Raw genomic sequence first — 27,814 nt, forward strand, 5'->3', positions numbered from 1 at the left:
ATAAAGGCCCAAACTCCCAAACCTTTAATCATAGGATAACCCTGTCATCCTAAGGCATGTTTGGAGGGAACATTTTCTCAACCACTTCTAATGTGTTGAAACCTTTTCTTAAATAAGTAGGCCAAGACTGTACTCAGTACACCTAGATGTTCTCATAAATACCAATATAACTGCTGCAAAATATCCCAATCTTTATATTGGGAAGGCAACACTCTAGTGGTATTATCACTGGACTGTTAATCCAGAGACCCAGATAATGTTTTGGAGACCCAGGTCTGAATCCAGCCACAGCCACAGGAATTTGAATTCAATAAAAACTGGAAATGAAGGGTTTAATAATGACCATGAATCCATTGTTAATTGTCGTAAAATGCACCTAACTCTCAAATCTCCTTAGGGAATGAAATTGCCATTCTTTCCTGCTCTAACCTTCACGTAACTCCAGACCAACAGCAATGTGATTGACTCTTAATTGCCCTCTGAGTAATTAATGATGGGCAATAAATGCTGTCTAACCAGTGTCTCCCTCATTCTGTGAATGAATAAAAATAACTTGCCTTCCTAATAACCTGCTGTACCCCTATATTAAAGTTTTGTGTTTATGTATCAGATCCAGATCCCTCTGTACCACTGAGCTCTGAAAACACTCCATTTAAGTAATATGTTGCTTTCTTCATTTCGCTGTCAAAGTAAACAATATCACAGTTTTCCACATTATACAGTATCTGCCAAAGTTTATTGCCCATGCACTTAACCTATCCAATCCCTTAGACTTAATGTTCCCTTTAAAACCTATCTTCATAGCATCAGTAAATTTAGCAACAGGACATTCAATTCCCCATCATCCAAGTCATTGGTTTAGACTCTATACAGTTGATCCCAGTAGCATTCTATTTGTGACATGTTGATGCTAAAATTATCCATCTGTCCTACTGTCTCCTGTCGGCTAATCAGCCCTCTATCCAAGATAAATCTAATATACCATAAGCTCTATTTTATATAGTAATCCCTAATGTGACACCTTGTCAAATGATCTTTGAAAATCTATGTACAATATATCTACAGTTTTCCCTTTATCTACACTGCCTGTTATTTCCTCAAAGAATTCTATTACATTAGATGAATGTATCCTTTACACTATTTACTCCAGGATCTACTTAGCAAGTAGGCAACACAGTGGAGCACCAGATATTCATTAACAACATACTAAGCTTCTCAAAAGATTAATGAAATCCTGAAAGCCAACAGGAGGACTTTTTTTGATAATTGGAAGAACTAAAGAAGGTTTATTCCTATTGAAATGGTGCATGTTTTCCTTATTATTGTACTATGTCTACACTCTCTGCTCAAGGTCTTTAAGCATATAGCCCACTACAACCAAGGCAACATTTGAGAGCTAGACATTTGAATGAAACAGTTCTCAAATTGTAAACATTTTGCATTTCATCCATTGTAATTTTTAAATTGACTACATTATTCAATGTTTTAAATGTTTTAAGACCTTTCATGTTACATTCTCTAGAAACAGAGACCTATATTTTGAAGAGAGCAACTTAAAGGGTGCAACCAACTTCAATTAAATTAGATTTTCTATGAAACTTCTAACTGACATTTTTTTAGGCATATTACTATTTCCACCTTCTCAAAAACAAATGATTAATGTTGCGATTTATATTCCATGTTATCTTTAAGCTAATTGGAAAATCAGTTATTTTTCTGTGAAGATCACTTGGTTTTATTCTCACATCCAAAAATAAAGTCATTCAATGTTTTTCAAGCTTTGCTTTCTTTGAGTTTATGTTCCTGCTGTAGTCAGGATTGAAGCTAAGTACTGACTTTGAAGAATAGTGATACCACTGCATCACAACACTTGGGTACTGACTGTGTCCAAATCTGAAATTCAATTTGGCAATCCTTGTGCTCATGCAAACTAAATCTTGACTACCTTATACTTAAGTTTGTCTTCCTGGAAAACCTCAGACTGTTCAAACTTTTGCTGGCATATTGCACCATCTCTGTAGGAAAATAAACTGACATAGCATCTCCATTGGAGTACATGATCTACATATAGTTGTGGGAGAATCAAGAACTATGGATCCCTGTTTCAAACTAAGTGATTAGTCAATTTCTCAAAAGATGGTGAAAATAGAGTCTTTGAATATGTGTAAGGCCTGGACAGATAGATCCTTGATATAGGCAAAAGAGTGAAAGGTTATCGAAGGGTCAGCAGGAATGTGGAGTAACCAGATCACCTGTGATTTTATTGAATGATGAAGCAATCTTAAGAGGCCAAAGTGGTCCACATTTGCTCCTAATTTTGTGTCTTAGCTGAGGAAATGTTTGCGTGCTTGCCCATGATTTCATCTACAAATTGTAACCAAATTCATCTAGTCATCCACCAAAAGGATGATGCAGTGTTCAGGTGCATCCCCACAAAATAAAGCAAAGGAAATTATTTTGATGCATCAACTTTATGTATCACCTGACAGCTGATTATTGGAAGTGAGCTTGGTGCAGAACACCTGACTGCTTGCCTACTTAAAAGAAGAATTATAAGTGAAGTATAAATAAACAATACAGTTTACAAAGTGGAGAATGGAAGATGAAAATTAGAATAAATTCAAAATTATAAATTCATGCACGCATTATAAAACCACATTGCACTCGACATTGGTTAACATGGCACATTTTAGAAAAAGAAATTGAGCGTAATGAACATTCAAATTTTGTATGACAAATATCCAATTATTTCAGGAGGGCTGACATAAGGTTAACTTCAAACTAACTTTCACATGATTGGCCCTCAATGACTGCTACTAACAGCGGGGGTCAGCAGCAGCTGACATGTTGAATTTAGTCAGTGGATTACAATCTAGCCTTTCCCATTTTACTTACACAAAGAAATATGAGAAAACATAAAAATACAAAAATCAGTTCCATTAAAATTCTGAAAAAAATTATCAAGTTACACTTTTGTAATTGGTGGCTCCTGTTAAGTTTTACTTCCTTACATTCAGGTAAAGTAACTTTATAGTTTCAATCTCACATTCTCGCAATGGTTTGTAAGAGATGCAACTACATTAATAACTGCTGCAGTTTAGATGTTCTGATAAGGCAGGAGGTCTATGGCACAGTTGTCATATTGCTTGCCAAATTTCTCACATCAACTCTGAACTAAAAATTAACTTTCAAACCAAAAGCTCTTAAGTAACCTAGATATTTGTTGCCACATCTTTTTTTAATCTTCTACCCAGCCAGTTTTCCGTTTCATTACGAAGTCTATTACAAATATTTATAAACAGCCACATTTAAAATGAAAATAATTTCAATGGAAAATGTGAAAAAAAATTACATTCAAACCACTGATGTTGAATCTTTCACAACATTATGCTTTAGAATGCACCAAATTCAACGCCTGGCTTTCTGAGTAAGTTGCACAAACCAGTGATTTTCCACTGAAATATATTCTTCATTACAATGTGCTTTCCTTACAATGTTCATAAGTAGCAGGTTAATGCAAATAATTTTTATAATTTTATGAAACACAAACAATTATAAAAACAAGACTACTATAATTTTAATTCACAAGATGACCAGCTATTTACTCAAAACTGGAACCTTTTTACCTTTGATCTGCAATGGTCTCCCTCATGTCTGGCTGCAAGTTCACTCTGTACAGTCTTTTACCTGATACTGTGGCAGAATTTACACAACGTATGCAACCCAACACCTACTCAGTGATCAGTTCTTGAAGTGACTAATTCAAAATGTAAGAAGTACCTGCAGTCAGAAGTCTCAGTTTCCTCTATAGTTGGTAGCCTACTAATCATAAGGAAAGCCTTGAACATCTATATACTGTCCAGTCAACACAGTATACAGAAGAAGGGCGACTGCCCACACTACACTAATCATTTACTTTGTTTCAGTTGCTGACAGGAATTCCTTCAGGAGATTATCATATGTCATTTAGATAGTGAGAATCTTCATATAATACTCTTATGTTTCTACCTGGATATTCTGACCAATAAAGTGGATTACAAGATTTGCAAGATTCATTGCTACCAGAAGTCGCCCTGCAGCAAGGAGGAGGCGGGGAGAAAGATTGTTGCCAAAGCAATCAACTGCACCTGCTCAAGTCCCTGTGCACTTTCTAAAAGCAACAGTACCAGCAACCCAGCACAATTACGCCAAGAAAACTGTGGATACTGCAGATTTTTTTGTCATTTTTTTCTCTTATCTCCTTATGTATGTTTTACTAATTTTCTTAAAAATCAGTTTCTAGTAAAATGAGTAAAACATAAATGTAAAAACTACATAGGATTGTAAATTAAATTACTATTAATCTGCTTCTGCCCTTAACCATTCATATGAATTTTGAGTATTATAAACATCCTTTAACAGATGTTTTCTCTATATTATAAGCTGGCACGACCCTCTAACGTTACAATTTTCTTACAGTGATATTAATAGTTTTAAAGTTGTACACAGCCTTCTCTTTCAATTCTGTATCTTCGTTACTGAATGACTGCACACCATTATTGAAAACAATAATAATTCTACTGTTAAAAAGTTCATTCAACCCAAATATCATGCAATAGTCAAGACTAAACACTATAATGATAATTAAGTAAAGATTTATAAAATCTCTAATGACCTCAATAGAGATATTTGAACTTGACAGTTTTCAATTCCTAAGGTGCCCTTGTACTATATTTTATTTTAGAAGCTACTTCTATTTGTATAAACAATATTCCAACTTATACCATTGCAGTTTTCATGTATCAAGTAAGGGTTTTAATTGCCAGGCATGGGAAATTTCCAAACACACTGTGCTGTCTTCTGCAATTATACGAGAAGTGATTTACTCACCCAATGCTGCTTAGAGCTTGTTCAAAGAGCTCATTTTGAAGAAGAATGTCATGTTGGTTTGAGAAAACACTATTTAAACTGGTTAAAACAGAGCTGCAGAACTGACGCAGTGCTTCAAACTGCATTTTCATCTCTTACCCCCATATACTGTAAAACCGTCTATCTCCTATGTAACATCAAATGCCAAGATGCCAATCAAATGCCTGAGTCCGTTCTGACCTGTGTAAAGACTACGATTGATGAACACCAGTCAATAGTTAATTGTTCAGATGTCATCCGCTAATTCAGCCAGAGAAGCTAAGCACTTTAAACACCATTACTGACTGTAGCAATAATGCTTTGCAGCAGCGAGGGTTCCCCATTCCCAGCTGCAGTGTCGAGCAGTCACAGATTTCTAATATCCGAATGCTTATTAAACAAACACAGGCTACACGCTTTGATCAGGAATTCAAGCACATCAAGCTTCCAACAATCAGGCCTTGAAAGTAATACAAAGGGAGAAGAAAAATACTTTAAATCTATCAAATGAGAGGAAGAAAAAGAGCAGACTGCTTTGCACATATCATATGATTAAATAATCAAATAGATGTGTGTGTCATTGCATATGCATGCATGTAGGGGAAGGCGTTGCCTGTTACAAACCATCAGTAGCATTTTTACAATAACCAACACAATAATAAAAATGATAATTTGATGTATGCAAATTAAGATGCTTAATTTTTCTACTTCCTGTAAACTACTTTTTAAAAATGAAAATACTCTTAAGACCTTTCTTCAGATTGTCCTAATTTTCTATTATCATCTATTGTTCTACATTCATAATAGTCTGTTCAACTGACTGTCGGGCCAACACTACTCATTTTTCACAACAGAGCAAGGAGAAAAATGTCCATACATGTAATATTCAAAAAGAGATGAAGCATTAAATTACAAATATGCTGATATTACTTCAGGGTTTGGTCTATTCTGTGCACTTATGGCCAGCCATTCAGAGCCACACACACACACACACATCTTAAATTCATTCCTGCTCAACCACTATTCTGTAATTAATATATTTGTTGATGAAATCATAGGTACATCACATCTATACACTGTTCAGCTAACATCTTAAGTATTTTTTTTCATTTGTTACCGAATTGACAGCACAGTAGCACTGAACACTGGAGATATAAATTTATCATCATATTCCCCTCACAGCAGTATAAAGTCAGCATAGCAGCACTAGCCAGCAGTTCCAAACAGCCAGTTTGTGGATAGGATTGCTCACAACCTGACCTCTCTCTCATTTCACTCCAAATAAATATAAAAAGGGTAAAATAAGCTGAAAAAGAACAATCTATTACATCACAACAAAAATCACTGAATTGCCATATATTTCCTCAATATAATAAAAGCGTTCATGTACATACAATCCAAAACATTTTTAAAAAACCCTGAATGAACAATCTTGCTGTTACAAATATTTTTGCAATTATTTTGCCTCTTAAAGAACTGCTATTTGATTTGCAAAAACCACATCATATTGAAAAACTCAAACCATCACATAATAATATGTATTACTATCACAAGGAATCTTCTTAAATAGGCTGAAAAACCAAGCACCATTTTGGTTGCAATTAGGTCATGTACAACTGAAATTCTGGCACGATTTCTCATATCAACTTATATTTCAAAGTTCAACACAGAAAACAAAAAAAAGAAGTGTCCCCTTTAATAGAAGTCAGTTGTGATTCTAAAGATAGGCACATCCTCCTGCTCCTTGGATGCTGCCTGACCTGCAACACATTTTTCACACAGTTGCCTGAGAGTGAAATCGAATCCCGATCCCTGGCACTTGTGAGACAGCAGCGCTACCACTATGGTGAATATGAAAGATTCCATGATGCTATTTCAAAGAGCACAGTAGTTGTCCTATAAACAATAGACAATAGGTGCATTTGGCCCTTCGAGCCAGCACCACCATTGATTATGATCATGACTAATCATCCACAATCAATATCCTGTTCCTGCCTTATTCATGTTTCACTCTAGGACTTCAGTTCAAAAATCAAAGCTGACACGCAACTGTTGCCCTGTTGCAAGTGTCACCTTTCAAAGGTGACCCTGCCATACCTCTCAGAAAGAATCCCAACAGTGTGGAAGTAGGACATTCAGCCCATTAAGTCCACACCAACCCTCCGAAAAGCATGCCACCCAGACCCATCCAACTACCTATCCCTGTAACCCTACATTTCCCATGGTTAATCCACCTAACCTGCAATGGACACTATGAGCAATTTAGAACATAGAACAGTAGAGCACAGTATAGGCCCTTCGGCCCACAATGTTGTGCTGAGCATTTATCTGAATCTAAGTGCAACCTAACCTACACAACACCCTTCAATTTACTGCCGTCCATGAGCTTGTCCAGCAGTCACTTAAATGTCTGTAATGTCTCTGACTCTACAAACACCGCTGGCAGTGCATTCCACGCACCCACCACATTGTGTAAAGAAGTGCATGGCTAATCCACCTAACCTGCACACTTTCGGACTGTGGGAGGAAACCCATGTTGACACGAATGGAATTTGAAAACTCCACACAGTTGCCTGAGAGTGAAATCGAACCCCGATCCCTGGCACTTGTGAGACAGCAGTGCTACCACTAAGCCATCGTGCCATCACTATGGTGAATATGAAAGATTCCATGATGCTATTTCAAAGAACACAGTAGTTGTCCTATAAACAATAGACAATAGGTGCATTTGGCCCTTCGAGCCAGCACCACCATTGATTATGATCATGACTAATCATCCACAATCAATATCCTGTTCCTGCCTTATCTCCATAACCCTTGATTACACTATCTTTAAGAGTGCTATCCATCTCTTTCTTGAAAGTATCCAGAGACTTGGCCTCCACTGCCTTCTGGGGCAGAGCATTCCATATATCCACCACTCTCTGGGTGAAGAAGTTTCTCCTCAACTCCGTTCTAAATGGCCTACCCCTTACTTTTAAACTGTGTCCTCTGGGTCTGAACTCACCCATCAGCAGAAACATACTTCCTGCCTCCAGAGTGTCCAATGCTTTAATAATTTTATATGTCTCAATCAGATCTCCTCTCATCTTTCCAAACCCAAGTGTATATAAGCCCAGTCGCTCCAATCTTTCAACATATAATAGTCCCACCATTCCAGGAATTGACCTCGTGAACCTACGCTGCACTCCCTCAATAGCCAGAAAGTCCTTCCTCAAATTTGGAAACCAAAACTGCACACAATACTCCAGGTGCAGTGTCACTAGGGCCCTGTACAGCTGCAGTAGGACCTCTTTGCTCCTATACTCAATTCCTCTTGTTATGAAGGCCAGCATGCCATTAGCTTTCTTCATTGCCTGCTGTACCTGCATGTTTGCTTTCATTGACTGATGTACAAGAACACCTAGATCTCATTGTATATCCCCTTTACGTAACTTACTCCATTTAAATAGTAATCTGCCTTCCTGTTCTTGCCACCAAAGTGGATAACCACACATTTATCCACATTAAACTGCATCTGCCATGCATCCGTCCACTCACCTCGCCTGTCTAAGTCACCCTATATTCTCATAACATCCTCCTCACATTTCAGCCTGCCACCCAGCTTTGTGTCTTCAGCAAATTTGCTAATATTACTTTTAATTCCTTCATCTATATCATTGATGCATATTGTAAACAGCTGCAGTCCCAGCACCGAACTTTGTGGTACCCCACTTGTCACTACTAGCCAATCTGAAGGGGATCCGTTTATCACTACTCTTTGCTTCCTGTCAGTCAGCCAATTTTCAATCCAAGTCAGTACATTACCCCAATATCATGTGCCCTAAATTTGCTCACTAATCTCCTTTGTGGGACTTTATCAAAGGCTTTCTGAAAGTCCAGGTACACAACATCCACTGGCTCTCCCTTGTCCATCTTCATAGTTACAGCCTCAAAAAATTCCAGAAGATTAGTCAAGCACAATTTCCCCTTCACCATGCTGACTCTGACCTATCCTGTTACTGCTATCCAAATGAGTCATAATTTCATTTTTATAATTGACTCCTGCATCTTTCCCACTACTGACATTCAGGCTAACCAGTCTATAATTTTTTGTTTTTTCTTTCTCCCTCCATTTTTGAAAAGTGGGACAACATTAGCTACCTTCCAATTTGCAGGAACTGATCCTGAATTGATAGAACATTGGAAAATGATTACCAATGCATCCACGATTTCTAGAGCCACCTCCTTAAGTACCCTGGGATGCAGACCATCAGGTCCCAGGGACTTATCAGCCTTCAGTCCTAACAGTCTATCCAACACTATTTTCTGCTTAATATAAATTCCCTTCAGTTCAACCATTATCCTTGGTCCTTCAGCCACTATTACATCTGGAAGATTGCTTGTGTCTTCCCCAGTGAAGATAGATCCAAAGTATCTATTCAACTCTTCTGCAATTTCCTTGTTCCCCATCGTAAATTCACCCATTTCTGTCTTCAGGGCCCAATTTTAGACCTAGTATCTTAAGTTTCTGATATGGAAACAAGTTTTCTCATTCCTGAAGAAGGGCTCATGCCCTAAACATCAATTCTCCTGCTCCTTGGATGCTGCCTGACCTGCTGCGCTTTTCCAGCAACACATTTTCAGCTCTGAAAAAAAAGACCGCAATTTCCTCCCCAGTTGTGATTGACGATGCCCTGCACCGCATCTCCTCCACTTCCCGCTCCTCTGCCCTTGAGCCCCGCCCCTCCAACCCCACTGGTCCTCACCTACCACCCCACCAACCTCCATATACATTGTATCATCCATCGTCATTTCCGCCACCTCCAAACGGACCCCATCAACAGGGATATATTTCCCTCCCCTCCCCTATCAGCGTTCCGAAAAGACCACTCCCTCAGTGACTCCTTCGTCAGGTCCACACCCCCCCACCAACCCAACCTCCACTCCCGGCACTTTCCCCTGCAACCGCAAGAAATGCAAAACTTGCGCCCACACCTCCCCCCTTACTTCCTTCCAAGGCCCCAAGCGATCCTTCCATATCCACCACAAATTCACCTGCACCTCCACACATCATTTATTGCATCCGCTGCACCCGATGTGGCCTCCTCTATATTGGGGAGACAGGTCGCCTACTTGCAGAAAGTTTCAGAGAACACCTCTGGGACACCCGGACCAACCAACCCAACCACCCCGTGGCTCAACACTTCAACTACCCTCCCACTCCACCAAGGACATGCAGGTCCTTGGACTCCTCCATCGCCAGACCATGGCAACACGACGGTTGGAAGAAGAGCACCTCATCTTCCACCTAGGAACCCTCCAACCACAAGGGATGAACTCAGATTTCTCCAGTTTCCTCATTTCCCCTCCCCCCACCTGGTCTCAGTCAAATCCCTAGAACTCAGCACCACCTTTCTAACCTGCAATCTTCTTCCTGACCTCTCCGCCCCCCACCCCACTCCGGCCTATCACCCTCACCTTGACCTCCTTCCACCTATCGCATTTCCAACGCCCCTCCCCCAAGTCCCTCCTCCCTAACTTTTATCTTAGCCTGCTGGACACACTCTCCTCATTCCTGAAGAAGGGCTCATGCCCGAAATGTCGATTCTCCTGCTCCTTGGATGCTGCCTGACCTGCTGCGCTTTTCCAGCAACACATTTTCAGCCCCTAGTATCTTAACCAAAGTTCATCTCTCAAATAACATTGCAAAAATATGTTATATGGTCATTATCACATGACTGTTTGTGGGAGCTTGCTATGTCTGGATTTTGGCTGTTATGTTTCCTCATTAAAACATTGCCTAACCTTCACTAACAGTTCATTGGTTGTGAAGTCCATTGGTCATGAAAGGCATTATATAAATACCGTTTATCATTAGAAATGTTCAACTCATTATTTTCCAACTGGAATGATGTAGACTGGTCTGCTCCAGATAGAATGATTCAAAACAAATTTCTTTGGTGTATCTCATCTGGCTGTAAGATCAAGCTGTCCTGGGACATGCCTAGAATCAATACATATTTTCCAGTTGTAATGGTGTTCTGGGGTGCAATGTTTTCATTTTCTGAGGTACAGCTGAAAAAATGGAGATGGTCCAAGCTACAACTGAGATGGTCATGCAAGGAAAGCTACATCCATTATACAAATGGCAACTTCCCCACCACTACCAGTGATTAGTTAGCAGGACATGCAGTTTGGCCACAAAACCCAGGTTTGGTGATTTATCTTCAAAATGAATTGACTAGGACTAGATAATCCAAATTTCAATACTTATAAATAAAAGATGTACAAGATGCCAAAATCATGGCACCAGTCTGTAACACTTCATGCACTAATCTATGAATGATCCCTTGTAACATATTGACGAAAAGAGGAATGGAAGGGTCGCAGTGTAAGGATATATACATGCAGTAAAATCATGGCACAATTCAATACACTGTTTCTGCTTTATCCCCATATCTTTTGAAGGTCACTGAGGACTGAGATGAGGAGAAATTTCCTCACCCAGAGAGTGGTGAGTCTGTGGAGTTCTTTTCCTTAGGAAGTGGTCAAGGTGGAAACATTGAAGGTTTAAATTAGGAGTTACATATAGTTTTTTGGACTGAAGGGATCAAAGTGTATTGGGACAAAACAGAAAGAGGGTACCGAATATCATTGCAGACCCAAATGGCCTACTCCTGCTCCTATTTCAATAACATCCAAATTTTTCATATTCTTTGTACTGCATCCAGAATTATTTATTGTCCTGCAACATACAAAATCTGCAATGGCTATTTACTGTTTCTCTTGAGAATATCAGTGAGATTAGATTTCAAGTTGATTTTTTTTTAATGATGCAGATTTGTAATAGTAGTGCTCAAACTGGTGGAATATATTTCAGTTTTACAATTTCTTGTTGTATCAACCTTTACTCAATCTATGAGGGAAAGCATAAAGCAGACAGATTTAATGATGACAAGAATAAAATAACGTACAGCTGGCTTTTCTTAGCTTTATGTAAATAATTATTAATAGCAATCCATTAATATCCTACCCAAAAGCAGCAGTGACTTTTAACATGCAGCTCTGAATGTTTGTTCCCAAGACAGGTCATAGAGTCAGAAAATTCTTGACTCAGTACTCCCACTTTTGGAAAAGGTGGATTAGCAGCTTCAATGGTAGACCCTTGTGGATGCAGATCAGAGGTGGCCACAGGGACTGCCAAGTGCTAAGACAGGCTAGAAGGGTTTGTCCTGGTTTTGTTTTAAACTATTAAGCCCTTTAACCCCCAGTCTCAAATCTGTTCATCTTATACGCAAACCCCACGTCCCATACCAAGTAAGTGGAAACTCACACCTTCCCATCTTGGCACTTCTTGCCAACTCATGTAGTATTCACCATGGGCAGATGTAATGATCCATACTGAGATATAGTAAAATAAATTCCTAATTATCTATTAATTATGTAACACGATTCACAAAAGGCATTTAATACATTTTCAGTTCCTTAAATATTTAATTCTTCATTTTAAAAAGAATTAAGCACCACAAAGCCAAGACTGGTAGTCCTCTCATAACACCTTGAAGCTGTTAATCAACTGCAGAACTTACAGGTCCCTCCTAGTTGTGGAAGCAATCAGCAATAATGTTCAAAAAAAAAAGCTCTTAGGCTTAAATCAACAACAAAAAAAGCATAAAACTGTAAGGACAGCTTTTGTTTTTAAATAATTCATAGACCATAACAGGCAGCAGCTTTGTTTCAAAATTTAAAGGGCTGGGGATTCAAATAACTTGACAGTTGTAAATAGACAAGTAGCAAATGTGAAGGAGCAGCACTCTGAAAGCTTCCAAATAAACCTGTTGGACTATAACCCGTGTTGTGTGATTTTTAACTGTGTACACCCTACTCCAACACTGGCAATTCCAAATCATAAAAATTTCATAACACGTACACGATAACATAAGGATTTTATTCCAATGAAAATGGGGTCAGTTTGAACTTGGCACGGAGTTTAAAAGAAAGCAAAATCCTAGAGATCCCAGAGATCTGAAATGAAAATACAAAAGTGCCAGAGAAACACAAAAGATCTCGTAGCATTTGTGAGAGAGACATAGAGTTGACATTTCAAGGGCAATATGACATCTTTGGAATAAACAGTTCCAATGTAGAGTCATATTAGACTTGAAATGTTAACACCTAGTTTTAATGCCTGACTGAGCTGTGGTTTTTCACCCATGATAGTGTAACAGTTCACCCAAACTTTTATTGGCTAAAATCGGATCTGATGGAAATGGTGCAAGAATTCCAGATTTGGGCTTCCACCGCAATTTTGAGTAAACCCTGCAGTCTTCACAATTCTAAAAAAACTAAACCACATCATCAGGGTCTTCTTAGAAAGAAACTTTAGTCCACTCTAAGAGGCATATTTGTGAATTGCAATATGTCTCTGATAAAGTTCTACAAAAAAGTGACATGATAACTTGCAGTCAGGACTGCGGTGCTGGAAAAGCACAGATCAAGCAGAATCCAAGGAGCAGGAGAATCGACATTTCGGGCATAAGCCCTTCATCAGGAATGAGGGGCGGAGAGATCCAGGAAGGGGAAGGAGGTATCCAAGATGGTCCAGGTGAATTTGAGGTTAAGTTGGAAGGTGTTTGTGAAGTCGACCAACTGTTCAACTCCTCACGGGAGCACGAGGTAGCGCCGATACAGTCATCAATGTAGTGAAATAAAAGGTGGGGAATGGTGCCGGTGTAGCTGTGAAAGATGGACTGTTCCACATATCCGAAGAGGCAAACATAGCTGGGGCCCATATGGGTGCCCATGGATACCCCTTTGGTTTGGAGGAAGTGGGAGGATTAAAAGGAGTTGTTGTTGAGGGTGAGGACCAGTTCAGCCAGGCAACTGAGTGTGTCAGGGGAAGGGTACTGGTTGGGTCAGCACAAGAGGAAGAAGTGGAGGACTTGGAGGCCTTCAAGGTGTCAGATAGATGAATAGAGGGACTGGATGTCCATGGTGAAGATAAGGCATTGTTGGTTGGGGAAACGCAAGTCTTGGAGGAGTTGAAAGGCATGGGTGGTGTCCCGAACGTAGATGTGGAGTTCCTGGACTAAAGGGGACAGGACAATGTCAAGGACAATGCCAGAGATGAGGTCGGTGGGGCAGGAGCAGGCTGAGACAATGGGTCGATCAGGGTAGTCAGGTTTGTGAATCTTGGATAGGAGTTAGAATCAGGCTGTGCAGGGTTCTCAGAATACAAGGTTGGAGGCTGTTGGTGGGAAACCCCCAAAGGTGATGAGGTTGCGGATGGTCTGGGAGATGGTTTGGTGATGGGAGGTGGGGTTCTGGTTGAGGGGGCAGTAGGTGGTGTCTGTGAGTTGGCACCTGGCTTCAGTGGTGTAGAGGTCGGTGCGCTAAACTACCACTGCACCCCCTCTTGCCTACTGGTTTGATGGCGAGGTTGGGGTTTGGGCGGAGTGAGTGGAGCACTGAGCATTGCGAGGGTGAGGTATTGGAATGGGCGAGAGGGGTAGACAGGTTGAGACTGTCTGTGTTGTGACAGCAGTTAGAAATGAAGAGATCAAGGACAGGTAACAGACCAGCACAAGGTGAATGGAGTGTGTCCGAGGAAGGAGAAGGGATCCTCGGAGGGTGGGCAGGAGTCTTGATGGAAAAAGTGGGCTCGGAGGTTGAGGCAATGGAAAAAATATTCAAGGTCCCAAATTCATTTATCTGGGGTGTAGTGGGACGAAGGTGAGGCCTTTGCTGAGGACTTGTAGTATGTTTTACACAAAAATAGCCAAACACCTCAATGAGAAAATTAAATTCCTATTGTAACGAGGAAGGATAAAATGTTAAAAATAAGCACACTACATCATTTGCTTTGGAAATTCACCCTTCAAGACACTTCATAATCAGCAGACAGAAAATAAGCTCAAACCTGCCATTTTAAGAACCACTTTAATAACTGGTGGAGAAACAGGAGGGAAACAGTAAAAAAAAATGCAACCAGGACTTCTTTTGGATGCAATTTACTGTTGTTTTTACTGTAAACATCATACCTGTCTGTGGTTATCTCACTGGTGGCCTGAATTGAATGCTGCTTCACCCCTGAACCATTTTTGATTGAATCTTGTCGCATGAGCCCTTGAGGTCTGTTTTTGTCTGACGCTGGTGTGGAAACGTCCCCTGAGGATAATGGACCTTGGAACTGGGAATGCTCCTGGAGTTTTGCTTTCTTTTCCTCTGGTGCTTCTTCATTTCTGTGGGACACTCCTGCTGTGGTTTCAGCTGGGTCAGCCTCCTGTGGCGTGTTTGGGCCACTGCTATAGAACCAGGCCCCTGATTTAGTGAGGATTTCCTGCTGCTTTCGGCACAAGTTACAAACCCACATCACCTGAGACGAGAAAAATAGGTTAGTCTTAGTGCAGTAATTAATATCATTTTTTTAGAATGAGATTTTAAATCTTTTGATTAAAGACAAAGAGTTCAAATACTTAAACACATTTTTGTTTAAAAAACTCAAGGTTAAATCTGGTGTGAAGAAAAAAATAAAATCTGGAATATGAGTGGGACAAGGTTTTTCCTTTCCTCAACTCTCCTGTCAAGTGCATAGACCCTTCTTCAAAGGATGGGTCAAGAAAACTACAGCATCATGCATATTGATTGACCTACAAAGGGAACTCACCATTTTAAAATTGACACGTTGAGATATCAATTCAGAATGGGATTTGTACCCAATTACTCTGTGTAGATTTAATGTTATACTGCCCAGATAACCAAGTCATTACTTGGTTACCCTAATTTCTAGCTGTCAAAATCATCAGTAACAGATGGTATATCGTTTATTACTATTGGGTCATACTCTTGGGTTTCTGCTATGAATATTTTACAGCATTTATATGGCAAGAAGCCAAAGGTACTCGCAACAGACTGAAAAGACAAAAAAACTGAGACGCATGTGTACAAAGTAAGAAAACTAATGATTGGTCTGAACGAATTGCAGATGCTGTTAATCAGAAACTTCTGAGGAAGGAGCACACAATCTAAAATGCTAACTGATTTCTCTTCACAGATGCTTCCCTACCTGAACTTTTCCAGCAATTTCTATATTTGTTGTTGATGACTGATCTTAGAGACAAGGTAAAAGAAGTTTCCAGTTTGAAATAATGAGCTAAATTTTACCAGGAAATTCTTCAGTGGCAATTTTGGTGAATTTCTTGGAAGGACTTTCTCCGTGAGCAGCAAACATTTTTTTTTGCACTCTCCTCAAAATTACCTTATTACCTATGCACCAAGCACGCTAGTGTCTAGCTTTACACCATTTTTCACCTACTTACTACAGACAGAAATACTGAGTAATACTGGGAACCCCGGGGTGTCTAGCACAGTGTCATCTTGTACAGTGCACATGTCGTGAGAGCTAGCCTTTCACCACTCACTAGCAAGAATCTCATCCCACCATTCAACACTTGGTTGGAAATGGGGCTTTTTGACCCTCAACAGCAGGAAGCTCCTCACTGCCTATCACATGGAATTCTCCTAAATTTGTGTCTCCTGCCCACATCACTCAGTGCCTGGCATGATTTCATATTAATTCAAATTCCAAGAACAACGGCAACACTGCTGCTTCACAGTGTCAGAGTTCGAAGTTCAATTCCAGCCTTTGGTGACTGTGTGGAGACTGCATGTTCTTCCAAAGTCTGCATTGGATTCTCCTGGATGCTCTGGTTTCCTATTCCAAAGATGTGCAGGTTTGGTGGATTAGTAATGATAAATATAGGTTATAAGGATGGGGTAAGATGTTCTTTGGAGGTTCTGTGCAGACTCAATGGGATGAATGGCCTCTTTCTATGATTCTATGAAGGCACCGGAGACAGATTTTATGAAGCCTGCTAAGAATAGAAGTAGGGTGAGGAGTGACTTAATTATGTAACAATCCAAGTTTCACTTTCAAAACAGCAGTTGGAGACCAGAGACCCAAGTCAACAGCAAGTTTATGAGATGTCAGACCTCAGATCAATATGCAACTAATGTCTATTTGCAATATTCCATGAATACACATTAGCATACAACAGATAATCCTTCTGAACACTGACCCAGTCCAGCATGTGTCACAGAGCAGGGTCACCTCAGAGTGTAAAAGTAAATTGTTTTTAATTGTGGTGGCTTGTAACAGATGGGGTAAACACTAAAGCTATTTCCTTGATTTTTGAGCAGGATAATCATGGATTGACTTTAGCTTAGAAAACCCAAAACATTATGACAGTTTGGAGGAGACATGACTGAGGTCAGAAGCAAATATAGTTTTACACCTCGAAAGCAATGCAGGAAACTTGCAGTAGTATCAGTACAGCGTTTTGAAACTTGCAAGAAATAAAAGGAATGTTTGGTTATAAACAAGTAGGGTATCACAGAGAAAGCTGAGAAAGTTTAAGCTCTCAGAATTGTGAACATTCATGCAAGTTCACAGGCACGGTAATGGTGAAAGAAAATCCATTAAGTAGAAGTTGAATTTTTGGTACAGAGGGGCAATAGTTCTGGCTTTGAGTGTCTGTGATGGACAGTGTCTGTGAACCAGCTTGATAGATAAAAAAAACCTGAGATGCTGAAATCAAAAGTAGACAAACAAGAGGCTGAATGAATACAGCAAGCTAGGTGGCATCAGGAGGTGGGGAAGTCAATGTTTTGAGCATTAACCCTTCTTCAGGACTAGATGTGAGGATGGAGGAGCTACAGATAAAAAGTTGGGGGCATGGGTGGGGAGAGTAGTGGAAAGGTGGTGAGTAGACACAGGCAGTGGCTATGACCTGGTTGGTTGACAGGAGGAATAGAAGGGAGGAGGTAGATCTGGAAAGTGAACTGGGGGATGGGTATGAAGATTATTTGAAATTAGAGAACTCAATGTTAAATCATAGAGTTATAGAGATGTACAGCACGGAAACAGACCCTGCGGTCCAACTTGTCCATGCCGACACCCAACCCAATCTAGTCCCACCTGCCAGCACCTGGCCCATATCCGTCCAAACCCTTCCTATTCATATACCTATCCAGATACCTTTTAAATGTTGCAATCGTACTAGCCTCCACCACTTCCTCTGGCAGCTCATTCCATACACGTACCACCCTCTGAATGAAAAAGTTGCCCTTCAGGTCTCTTTTATATCTTTCCCCTCTCACCCAAAACCTGTGCCCTCTAGCTCTGGACTCCTCCATCTCAAGGAAGAGACTTTGTCTATTTATCCTATCCACGCCCCTCATGATTTTATAAACCTCTATAAAGGTCACCCCTCAGCCTCCAGCATTCCAGGAAAAACAGCCTCAACCCATTCAACCTCTCCTTATAGCTCAAATTCTCCACCCTGGCAATATCCTTGTAAATCTTTTCTGAACCCTTTCAAGTTCCACAACATCTTTCCGATAGGAAGGAGACCAGATTTGCACGCAATATTCCAAAAGTGGCCGAACCAATGTCTTGTACAGCCGCAACATGATTTCCCAATTCCTGTACTCAATACTCTGACCAATAAAGGAAAGCATACCAAACACCTTCTTCACTATCCTATCTACCTGCAACTCCACTTTCAAGGAGTTACGAACCTGCACTCCAAGGTCTCTTTGTATATAAGTCCTGCTAAGATTTGCTTTCCCAAAGTGTAGCATCTCACATTTATCTAAATTAAACTCCATCTGCCACTTCTCAGCCCGTCTGATCAAAATCTCATTGCAATCTGAAGTAACCTTCTTTGCTGTCAACTACACCTCCAATTTTGGTGTCATCTGCAAACTTACTAACCAAACCTCAAATGCTCACATTCAAATCAATTACATAAAGGATGAGAAGTACCAATCCTTGTGACACTCCACTGGTCACAGGTCTCCAGTCTGAAAAACAACCTCCACTACCACCCTCTGTCTTCTACATTTGAGCCAGTTCTGTATCCAAATGGCTAGTTCTCCCTGTATCCAATGAGATCTAACCTTGCTAACCAGTCTACCGGGGGAACCTTGTCGAAAGCCTTACTGATGTCCACATAGATCATGTCTACCGCTCTGCCCTCATCAATTCTCCTTGTTACTTCTTCAAAAAACTCTATAAAGTTTGAGAGACATGATTTCCCACGCACAAAGCTATGTTGACAATCCGTAACCAGTCCTTGCCTTTCCAAATACATGCACATCCTGTCCCTCAGGATTCCCTCCAACAACTTGCTCACCACCTACGTCAGCCTCACTGGTCTATAGTTCCCTGGCTTGTCCTTACCACCTTTCTTAAACAGTGGCACCACGTTAGCCAACCTCCAGTCTTCCAGCACCTCACCTGTGACTATCGATGATACAAATATCACAGCAAGGGCCCATCAATCACTTCCAGAGCTTCCCATAGAGTTCTAGGATACACCTGATCAGATCCTGTGGATTCATCCACTTTTAGGCGTTTCAAGACATCCAGCACTTCCTCCTCTGTAATATGGACATTTTTCAAGATATCGCCATCTATTTCTCTACATTCTATACCTTCCATGTGCTTTACCACAGTAAATATTATGCAAAATACTCGTTTTGTATCTCCCCATCTCCTGCGGTTCCACACTAACACCACCTTGTTGATCTTTGAGGGGCCCTATTCTCCCCTAGTTACCCTTTTGTCCCTAGTGTATTTATAAAAACCCTTTGGATTCTCCTTAACTCTATGTCTCAGCTCTTTGCCAATGCTATCTCATGTCCCCTTCTTGCCCTCCTGATTTCATTCAGGCTGTAGGCTGTCAAGTCAGAAGATAAGGTGTTGTTCTTCCAATATGCAGTCTGATTCACTGCGGCAATGGAGGAGCCAGAGGATGGACGAGTTGGAGGGGGAATTGAAATCAGCAGTGACCGGGAGATCAGGCTGGATATTTTGGACCAGACAAAAATGCTCGAAAAAGCGGTCACCTGGTGTACATTTGGTCTCACTGATGTAGAGAAGACCACATTAGGAGCACCGGATGCAGTATACTAGGTTGGAAGAGATGCAGGTGAACCTCTGCAGGACTGTTTGGGGCCCTGGATGGAGGTGAGGAAGCTGGTGTACAGCATCTTTTTCAGTTTAGGGGAAATTATGGGGCGGGGTTGGAGGGATTGGTGGATTGTGTGGTGTGAACCACGGACTGGCAAATGGAACATTTCTGCAGAAGGCAGAGGGCAGTGGGGAGGATAAGAGGAGACATAGGAGAGCTGGAAGGGAGCTTTAGCGGGTGGGATTAAGGAAAACCCGAAGGTGTCCTACACTTGTTTGAGGAACAAGAGGATGGCCAGAATGAGGATGTGGCCTATCAGGGATAGTGGAGAAAACTTGTGCCTGGAGTCTGAGGAGGTAGGGGAGGTCCTCAATGAGTACTTGGCTTCAGTATTCACCACTGAGAGAGACCTTGTCATTTGTGAGATCAATGTAAAACAAGCTGATACACTTGAACAGGTTTATACTGAGGAGGAGGATGTACTGGAAATTTTGAAAACCGTAATGATAAATAAGTCCACTGAGCCAGACAGGATATACCCAAGGTTGCTACTGGAACCGAGAGAAGAGATTGCTGCACCTTTGGCAATGATCTTTGTATCTTCGTTGTCCGCTGGAGTAAAACCAGATGATGAGAGGGTGGCAAATGTTATTCCCTTGTTCGAGAAAGAATTCTTGTTTAAGAATCCTAGGAATTACAGACCAGTCAGTCTTACATCTGTGGTGGGCGATTTATTGGAGAGGATTCTGAGAGACAGGATTTATGACTATTTGGAAAACCATAGCTTGATTAGAGATAGTCAGCATGGCTTTGTGAGGGGCAGGTCATGCCTCACAAGTCTTATTGAATTTTTTGAGTGTGACAGAACACATTGATGAAGGTAGAGCAGTGGATGTGGTGTACATGGATTTTAGCAAGGCGTTTGATCAGGTTCCCCATGGTAGGTTCATTCAGAAAGTAAGAAGGCATGGGACACAGGGAGATTTGGCTGTCTGGATGCAGAATGGACAGAGAGTGGTAGAAGATGGAAAGTATTCCACCTGGATCTCAGTGACCAGTGGTGTTGCACAGGGATCTGTCCTGGGATCTCTGTCTTTGTGATTTTTATAAATGACTTGGATGAGGCAGTTGAAGGGTGAGTTAATAATATTGCCGATGACACAAAGGTTGGAGGAGTGGTGGATCACGTGGAAAGCTATTGTAGATTGCAAGAGACATTGACAGGATGCAGAACTGGGCTGATAAGTAACAGATGGAGTTCAACCTGGAAAAGTATAAAGTGATTCACATTGCAAGGTCAAATTTGAATGCAGAATACAGGGTTAAAGGCAGGATTCTTGGCAGTGTGGAGGACCAAAGGAATCTTGGGAACCATGTCCATAGATCCCTCAAAGTTGCCACCTAGGTTGATAGAGTTGTTAAGAAGGCATATGGTGTGTTGGCTTTCGTTAGCAGGGGGATTGAGTTTAAGATCTATGGGTTATGTTGCAGCTCTATGGTGCCCAGGTTAGACCACAATTGGAATATTGTGTTCAGTTCTGGTCGCCTCATTATAGGGAGGATGTAGAAGCTTTAGATTCGGTTCAGAGGAGTTTACCAGGATGCTGTCCGAACTGGAGGGCATGTCTTATGAAGAAAGGTAGACAGAGCGAAGGCTTTTCTCATTGGAGCGAAGTAGGGTGAGAGGTGACTTGACAGAGGTGTACAAGATGATCAGTGGCATAGAAAGAGTGAATAGTCAGAGACTTTTTCTCAGGGCAGAAATGTCTATGACAAGGGGCCATAATTTTAAGGTGATTGGAGGAAGGTTTAGGAGACAGGTCTGTTCCTTACACAGAGTGGTGAGTGTATGGAATGCATTGCTAGTGGTGGTAATAGTGTCAGATACATTAGGAACATTGAAGCAACTCTTCAATAGGCACAAGGATGATAGGAGAAAATTAGGGCTACGGGTATGTAGGTTAGTTTGATCTTAGGGTAAGATAAAAGGTTGGCACAACATCGAGGGCTGAAGGGCCTGCACTGTGCTGCACTATCCTATGCTCTACGTTCTGTGTTCTGGGTTATAGGGTCTATCTGGAGTTGACAGGAGTGTTGGAGAATGGGACATTAGATGTAGAGGCTGGTGAGGTGCAAAGTGAGGACAATGGGGACCCTATTTTTATTATGTTTCGAGGGTGGGGGTTTTAGAGCAGTGAAACTGGGAGTGGAGGAAGTGTGGTGGAGGGTTATCTGGATGACAGAGAGGAGAAAGTAAAGTTGGTTGAAATAGGAGGACATCTGGAATGCTTGAGTGTAGAACATCTCATTTCCAGAGCAGATGCAACGGAGATGGAGGAATTGGGAAAAATGGGTGGAGATTTTGCAGGATACAGGGTGGGAAGAGGTGTAATCCTGGTAGCTATGTGACTCTGTGTGTTTATAGTAAATGCCAGTCTGTAAACTGTTGCCGGAGATGGAAATAGAGAGGTTAAGCAAGGTGGAAGGTGACAAAGATAGACAAAGTGAATTTGAGGGCAGGATGAAAATTGCTAATGAAGTTGATGAACTGCTCCAGTTCAGCCTGGCTGCAGGATGCAGCACCGATGCAGTGATCGATATAACGGTGGAAGAGTTAAGCAACAGTACCTGTGAACATACTGAAGGAGAAAGTGAGTTCTGCAGATGCTGGAGACCAGAGTTGAAAGGTGTGGTGCTGGAAAAGCGCAGCAGGCAAGGCAGCATCCAAGGAGCAGGAGAATCGACATTTCGGGCATAAGCCTTTCTTCAGGAATGAGGCTGGTGTATCAAGCGGGCTGAGATAAAAGGTAAGTGGGGGGGGGAAGGGGGGGGGAGAGAGGGGGTGGAATTTGGGGGAGGGGTGCTGGGAATACAATAGGTGGAAGGAGGTGAGGGTGAGGGTGATAGGCTGGAGAGGGGGTGGGGACGGAGAGGTCGGGAAGAAGATTGCAGGTCAAGAGGGCGGTGCTGAATCCAGGGGTTGGAACTGAAATAAGGTGGGGGGAGGGGAATTGAGGAAGCTGGAGAAATCTACCTTTATCCTGTGTGGTTGGAGGGTTCCTAGGCGGAAGATGAGGCGCTCTTCCTCCGGGCGTCGCGTGGCCAGGGTCTGGCGATGGAGGAGGCCAAGGACCTGAATGTCCTTGGCGGAGTGGGAGGGGGAGTTCAAGTGTTCAGCCACGGAGCGGTTGGGTTGGTTGGTGCGGGTGTCCCAGTGGTGTTCTCTGAAACGTTCCGCAAGTAGGCGGCCTGTCTCCCCAATATAGAGGAGACCACATCGGGTGCAGCGAATACAGTAAATGATGGTTGTGGAGGTGCAGGTGAAGGCCCTAAAACCCTTCAACACAAGACTGTTTGGAGTTTGTGTCATTTACAACCTCTCTGGAAAAAAGAAAATCACCCCTCCCATCAACTAACCATGTCATACCACTACCTGTGTCTGCTTATCACTAGCTCACCAATCTAGTAGTCTCCCCATTCCACCCCTCTCTATTTATCTGTAGCTCCAGTTTCCCTCACGTCTAGTCCTGAAGAAGGGTTAATACTCAAAACGTTGACTTCCCCACCTCCTGGTGCTGCCTGGCTTGCTGTGTCCTTCCAGTCTCCTGTTTGTCCAAACCAGTTGAGACCTTGTTTCCCTACATGTTTGAAAATCTTTCAAATGGTGTGCTATATGTTGACAGCATACATGGCATAATGAATCTGTTCTTTTTTTAAGGAAACTCTTCAGCATTATGTGAATTTGTCTCAGTGCACGATAACTACATGGATATGAAAAAAAAACTATCAAGCCAGATTTCATTCCAGGCTCTCACTTGGGATGTTATCAAGTCTGGACACTTTCCAGGATTTGAACTTACTGAAATTAAGAGGGATCTGTGTTTCTTTTAAATAATCAGCTTCATGGAGATGCTGAACATAACACAGGAGTGCAGATTGGATTTTCAAGGTGAATTTGAATTATGCTTGGATATTTCTCAGAATAGAGGACATAACAGTAGATTTTAAATTTTTTAAAATTATTAAGGCTCGATAAGTAAGTTAGCAAATAAATTAAAGATAAAAATAAAGACGTGATATCATAGGGAAGAGGTACCGAAAGTAACAATCGAACATTCAGATGTAGAAGAGGGAAATCCTAAAACTGTCTCAACTAGAATTATTTAAGTTGGAAATTTTTTAAAAACTTGACTGAGATTGACAGAAATAAAAGGGCTTTTGCTCGAAACATCGATTTTCCTGCTCCTCGGATGCTGTCTGACCTGCTGTGCTTTTCCAGCACAACTCTGACCTAAACTCTGGTTTCCAGCATCCGCAATCCTCACTTTTGCCTACAGAAATAAAAACAAACAGCAATAGAAAAGGCAAGAACAGAAAGGGCAAATGGCTTGAAAATAAAAATGTTTGAAACGGAAAAGGAAATGAAATTTAAAAAGCTTGTATTCAAAAGAAATAGTGAAACCAAGAGTTGGCCTGAGAGGAGCTGAAAGTGAAGATGGAAAGAAGAGATAGAAACACACAAAATGGGAGGAGGAAGCCATTCATCTCACTTAGCCCGCTCCACTCTTCCATTTAATTGCGGCCGATTCGCTATCTAGGACCTACTTCCACTCTCTCCACACCTCATGATGCTTTCAGCCTATAGATATCTATTTCTTTCTGAAATATATTCACTGCTGTAGCCTCCATGGCCTTCCGTGGCAGAGAGTTCATCAGCCTCCCCACCATCTTAATGAAGAAGTTTCTCCTCATCACGGTTCAAAACAGCCTTACACATTTCCTGAAATTGTGACCCTTAATTCTTGAGCTGTCAGGACAAAGTGAGGACTGCAGATGCTGGAGATCAGAGCTGAAAATGTGTTGCTGGAAAAGCACAGCAGGTCAGGCAGCATCCAAGGAACAGGAGAATCGACGTTTCGGGCATCAGCCCTTCCTAGACTCCAAGATCCCTCTGTTCCTCCACCTGACTAAGAACCCTACCGTTAACCCTGTATTCCGCATTCTTATTTGTCCTTCCAAAATGGACAACCTCACACTTGACAGGGTTGAATTCCATCTGCCACTCCTCAGCCCAGCTCTGCATCATATCTAAGTCCCCTTGCAGCCGACAACAGCCCTCCTCACTATCCACAACTCTACCAATCTTCGTATCGTCTGCAAATTTACTGACCCACCCTTTGACTCCCTCTTCCAAGTCATTAATAAACATTACAAACAGCAGAGGACCCAGAACTGATCCCTGCGGAACTCCACTTGTAACTGGGTTCCAGACTGAATATTTACCATCTACCACCACTGTCTGACTTCGACCGGTTAGCCAGTTCTCTATCCAACTCGCCAAATTTCCCACTATCCCATGCCTGCATCCAGTTTGTCCAGGCCCATCAGAATATTGTGTGTGTCAATGAGGTTTCATCTCATTCTTCTAAACTCCAGTGAATACAGATTTAGTTGGCCCAATCTCTCTTCATACGACAAACCTTCCACTCCAGAAATTCCCAAAAACATTAAACAGCACCTTCCAGAGCCCTAACCACTTCCACCTCGAAGGACAATGACCGCAGATATATGGGAACACCACAGCCTGCAAGTTCCTCTCCAACCACTCACCATCCTAACTTGGAAATAGATCATCATTTCCTCACTGTTATTGGGTCAAAATTCTCAAATTCCCTCTCTCATGATGCCCACATCCATGAATAAGTTTTACAAAAGAATCTGTCTGATGAACCTTCGCTATATCCTACCTGTGGCAAGTACATATTTTCTTCATCAAGGAGACCAAAATTATACACAATCCTCCAAGCATGGTCTCATCAAAGCTTGGGCAGCTGTAAATAGACATCTTTGCTCCTGCAGCCAAATCCGCTTGCAATCAAAGGCAATATTCCATTTGCCTTTCCAAATGCTAGATGCACAGTATACTTGCTTTCTGAGAGTGGTGAACAAGGACACCCAGGTTCCCTTTTATATTAACATTTTCCAATTTATCATTTAAATAGTATTCTGCCATTCTTTTTGTTCCACCCAGGTATGCAACTTGAAACTTATTCAGGTTATCGTGCATCTGACTACTCATTCAAATTGTCTACACAGCCTTGAAGCTTCTGAAACTCTTCCTAACCACTCACATTCCTATGTATTTTTATGATTTTGGCATCTTTAATATATTTCATTCCCTCATCAAAATTGTTATGTTGCAAACAGCTGGGACCCAAGGACTGAGCCCACTTACCTTCCACTCTGAAAAAGACCTATTTATACCTTCTGTTTCCTGTCTGCGAAATAATTCTCAATCCATGATAGGATACTTTCACCAATTCACTTTCAAAAACTTCCTCAAATTCCAAATAAACGACATAATTCTCATTTAACATTTCTACCAGTAACACCCTAAAAGAACTCGACTAGATTTATCAAACGTGATTCTCTTTCATAACCCCATGCTGACTTTGTGTAATCATTCTGGGTTTTTTTTAAAGTTTCCTGGTATCACAGCTTTTATAATAGAGTCAGTATTCTCCTCACTACTGATGTTAGACTGACCAGTATTTAATTATTGGTTTTCTACTTCTCTCCTTTTTTATCCCCAAGTTAAATTTGTCACCCTCCAACCTGCCAGACGTGTGCCAGAATCTGTAGAAGTTCGGAAATTGACAACCAATGGACCCATAATTTTCATGGCCATTCCCGTTAATGTCCTGGAATATAGAAAATGAGTTTTTTTTGCTTCAATATTCAATAGAGAGAAGGACCTTGTTGATAGTGAGAATACTGTGGACCAGGTTAATCGGCTTGAACAGATCAACATTAAGAAAGTGAAAGTGAATGTGCTGGAAATTCTAACATCAAGATAGATAAGTCCCCAGTGACAGTACAGATATATCAAAAGTTACTACAGAAAGAGAGGAATGAGGTTGCTGCACCTCTGGCGATGATGCTTGCATCCTCAGTCTCCATGAGAATAGTTGGATGATTGGAGGGAGGAGAATGTCATTCTTCAGTTCAAAAAAAGGAATAGGGAAATCCTTGGGAATTACAGACCAGTTAGTCTTACGTCTGTGGTAAAAAAGGTGCTGGAAAGAATTCTGACATAAAGGATTTATGACTAGCGAGTTTTGAGAAGATTTGTACCTCAGGGTTGAGGTTCTTGATGTATGTTTGCTCGCTGAACAGGAAGGTTCGTTTTGAGACGTTTCATCGCCATACTAGGTAACATCACCAATGAGCTTCCTCCAGAGGCTCACTGATTGATGTTACCGAGTATGGTGATGAAATATCTGAAAACAATCTTTCCAGCTCAGCGAACAAACCTACATCCAGGATTTATGACTACTTGGTAAAACAGTTTGATTAAAGATATGCAGGGCATGCCTCGCAAACCTAATTGAGTTATTTGAGGATGTGACGAGACAAGTTGACAAAGGTCAAGCAGTTGAATGTGGTGTATATGGATTCAGTAAGGCATTTGACAAGCTTCCCCATCGTAGGCTCATTCAGGATGTTAGGAGGTATGAGATACAGGGAAATTTGGCTATCTGGATACAGAATTGGCTGGCTGAAGAAGATAGCAAGTGGTAGTGGATAGAAAGCATTCCACTCTACGTTGGTGACCAGTGGAGTCCTGCAGGGATGGGTGCTTGGGCCTCTGCTCCTAGTAGTTTTAATAAGTGGTTTGGATGAAGAAGTGAAAGGGTGGGTTAGTAAGCTTGCTGATGACACAAAGGTCAGTGGAGTTGTAGATAGTGTCGAGGGCTGTTGCAAGTTACAAGACTTTGACAGGAGACAGAGCTGGGCTGAGAAGTGGCAATGGAGTTCGACCTGGATAAAGGTGAAGTGATTCATTTTGGACGGTTGAATTTGAATGCTGAATATAGGGTTAAAGACAGGATTTGTGGCAGTGTTGGGGAAGACAGGGATCTTGGGGTCCACGTACATAGATCCCTCAAAGTTACCACCCAAGTTGACAG

General features: G+C 41.4%; 1 protein-coding gene across 6 annotated transcripts in view; it reads right to left on the reverse strand.

Moving 5' to 3' along the window:
- Nucleotides 1-27,814, reverse strand: part of rims2a (regulating synaptic membrane exocytosis 2a) — a 1,169,411-nt gene that overhangs the window by 722,898 nt on the left and 418,699 nt on the right. For all 6 annotated transcript variants that reach the window (XM_072570612.1, XM_072570611.1, XM_072570619.1 and 3 more), the window contains one exon: nucleotides 14,910-15,244. In XM_072570612.1, the coding sequence (XP_072426713.1) occupies nucleotides 14,910-15,244 (335 nt within the window). The remainder of the gene's footprint in view (nucleotides 1-14,909; nucleotides 15,245-27,814) is intronic.

The sequence above is a fragment of the Chiloscyllium punctatum genome, chromosome 5 (assembly GCF_047496795.1).
Source record: "Chiloscyllium punctatum isolate Juve2018m chromosome 5, sChiPun1.3, whole genome shotgun sequence".
In the NCBI taxonomy this organism is placed as follows: domain Eukaryota; kingdom Metazoa; phylum Chordata; class Chondrichthyes; order Orectolobiformes; family Hemiscylliidae; genus Chiloscyllium; species Chiloscyllium punctatum.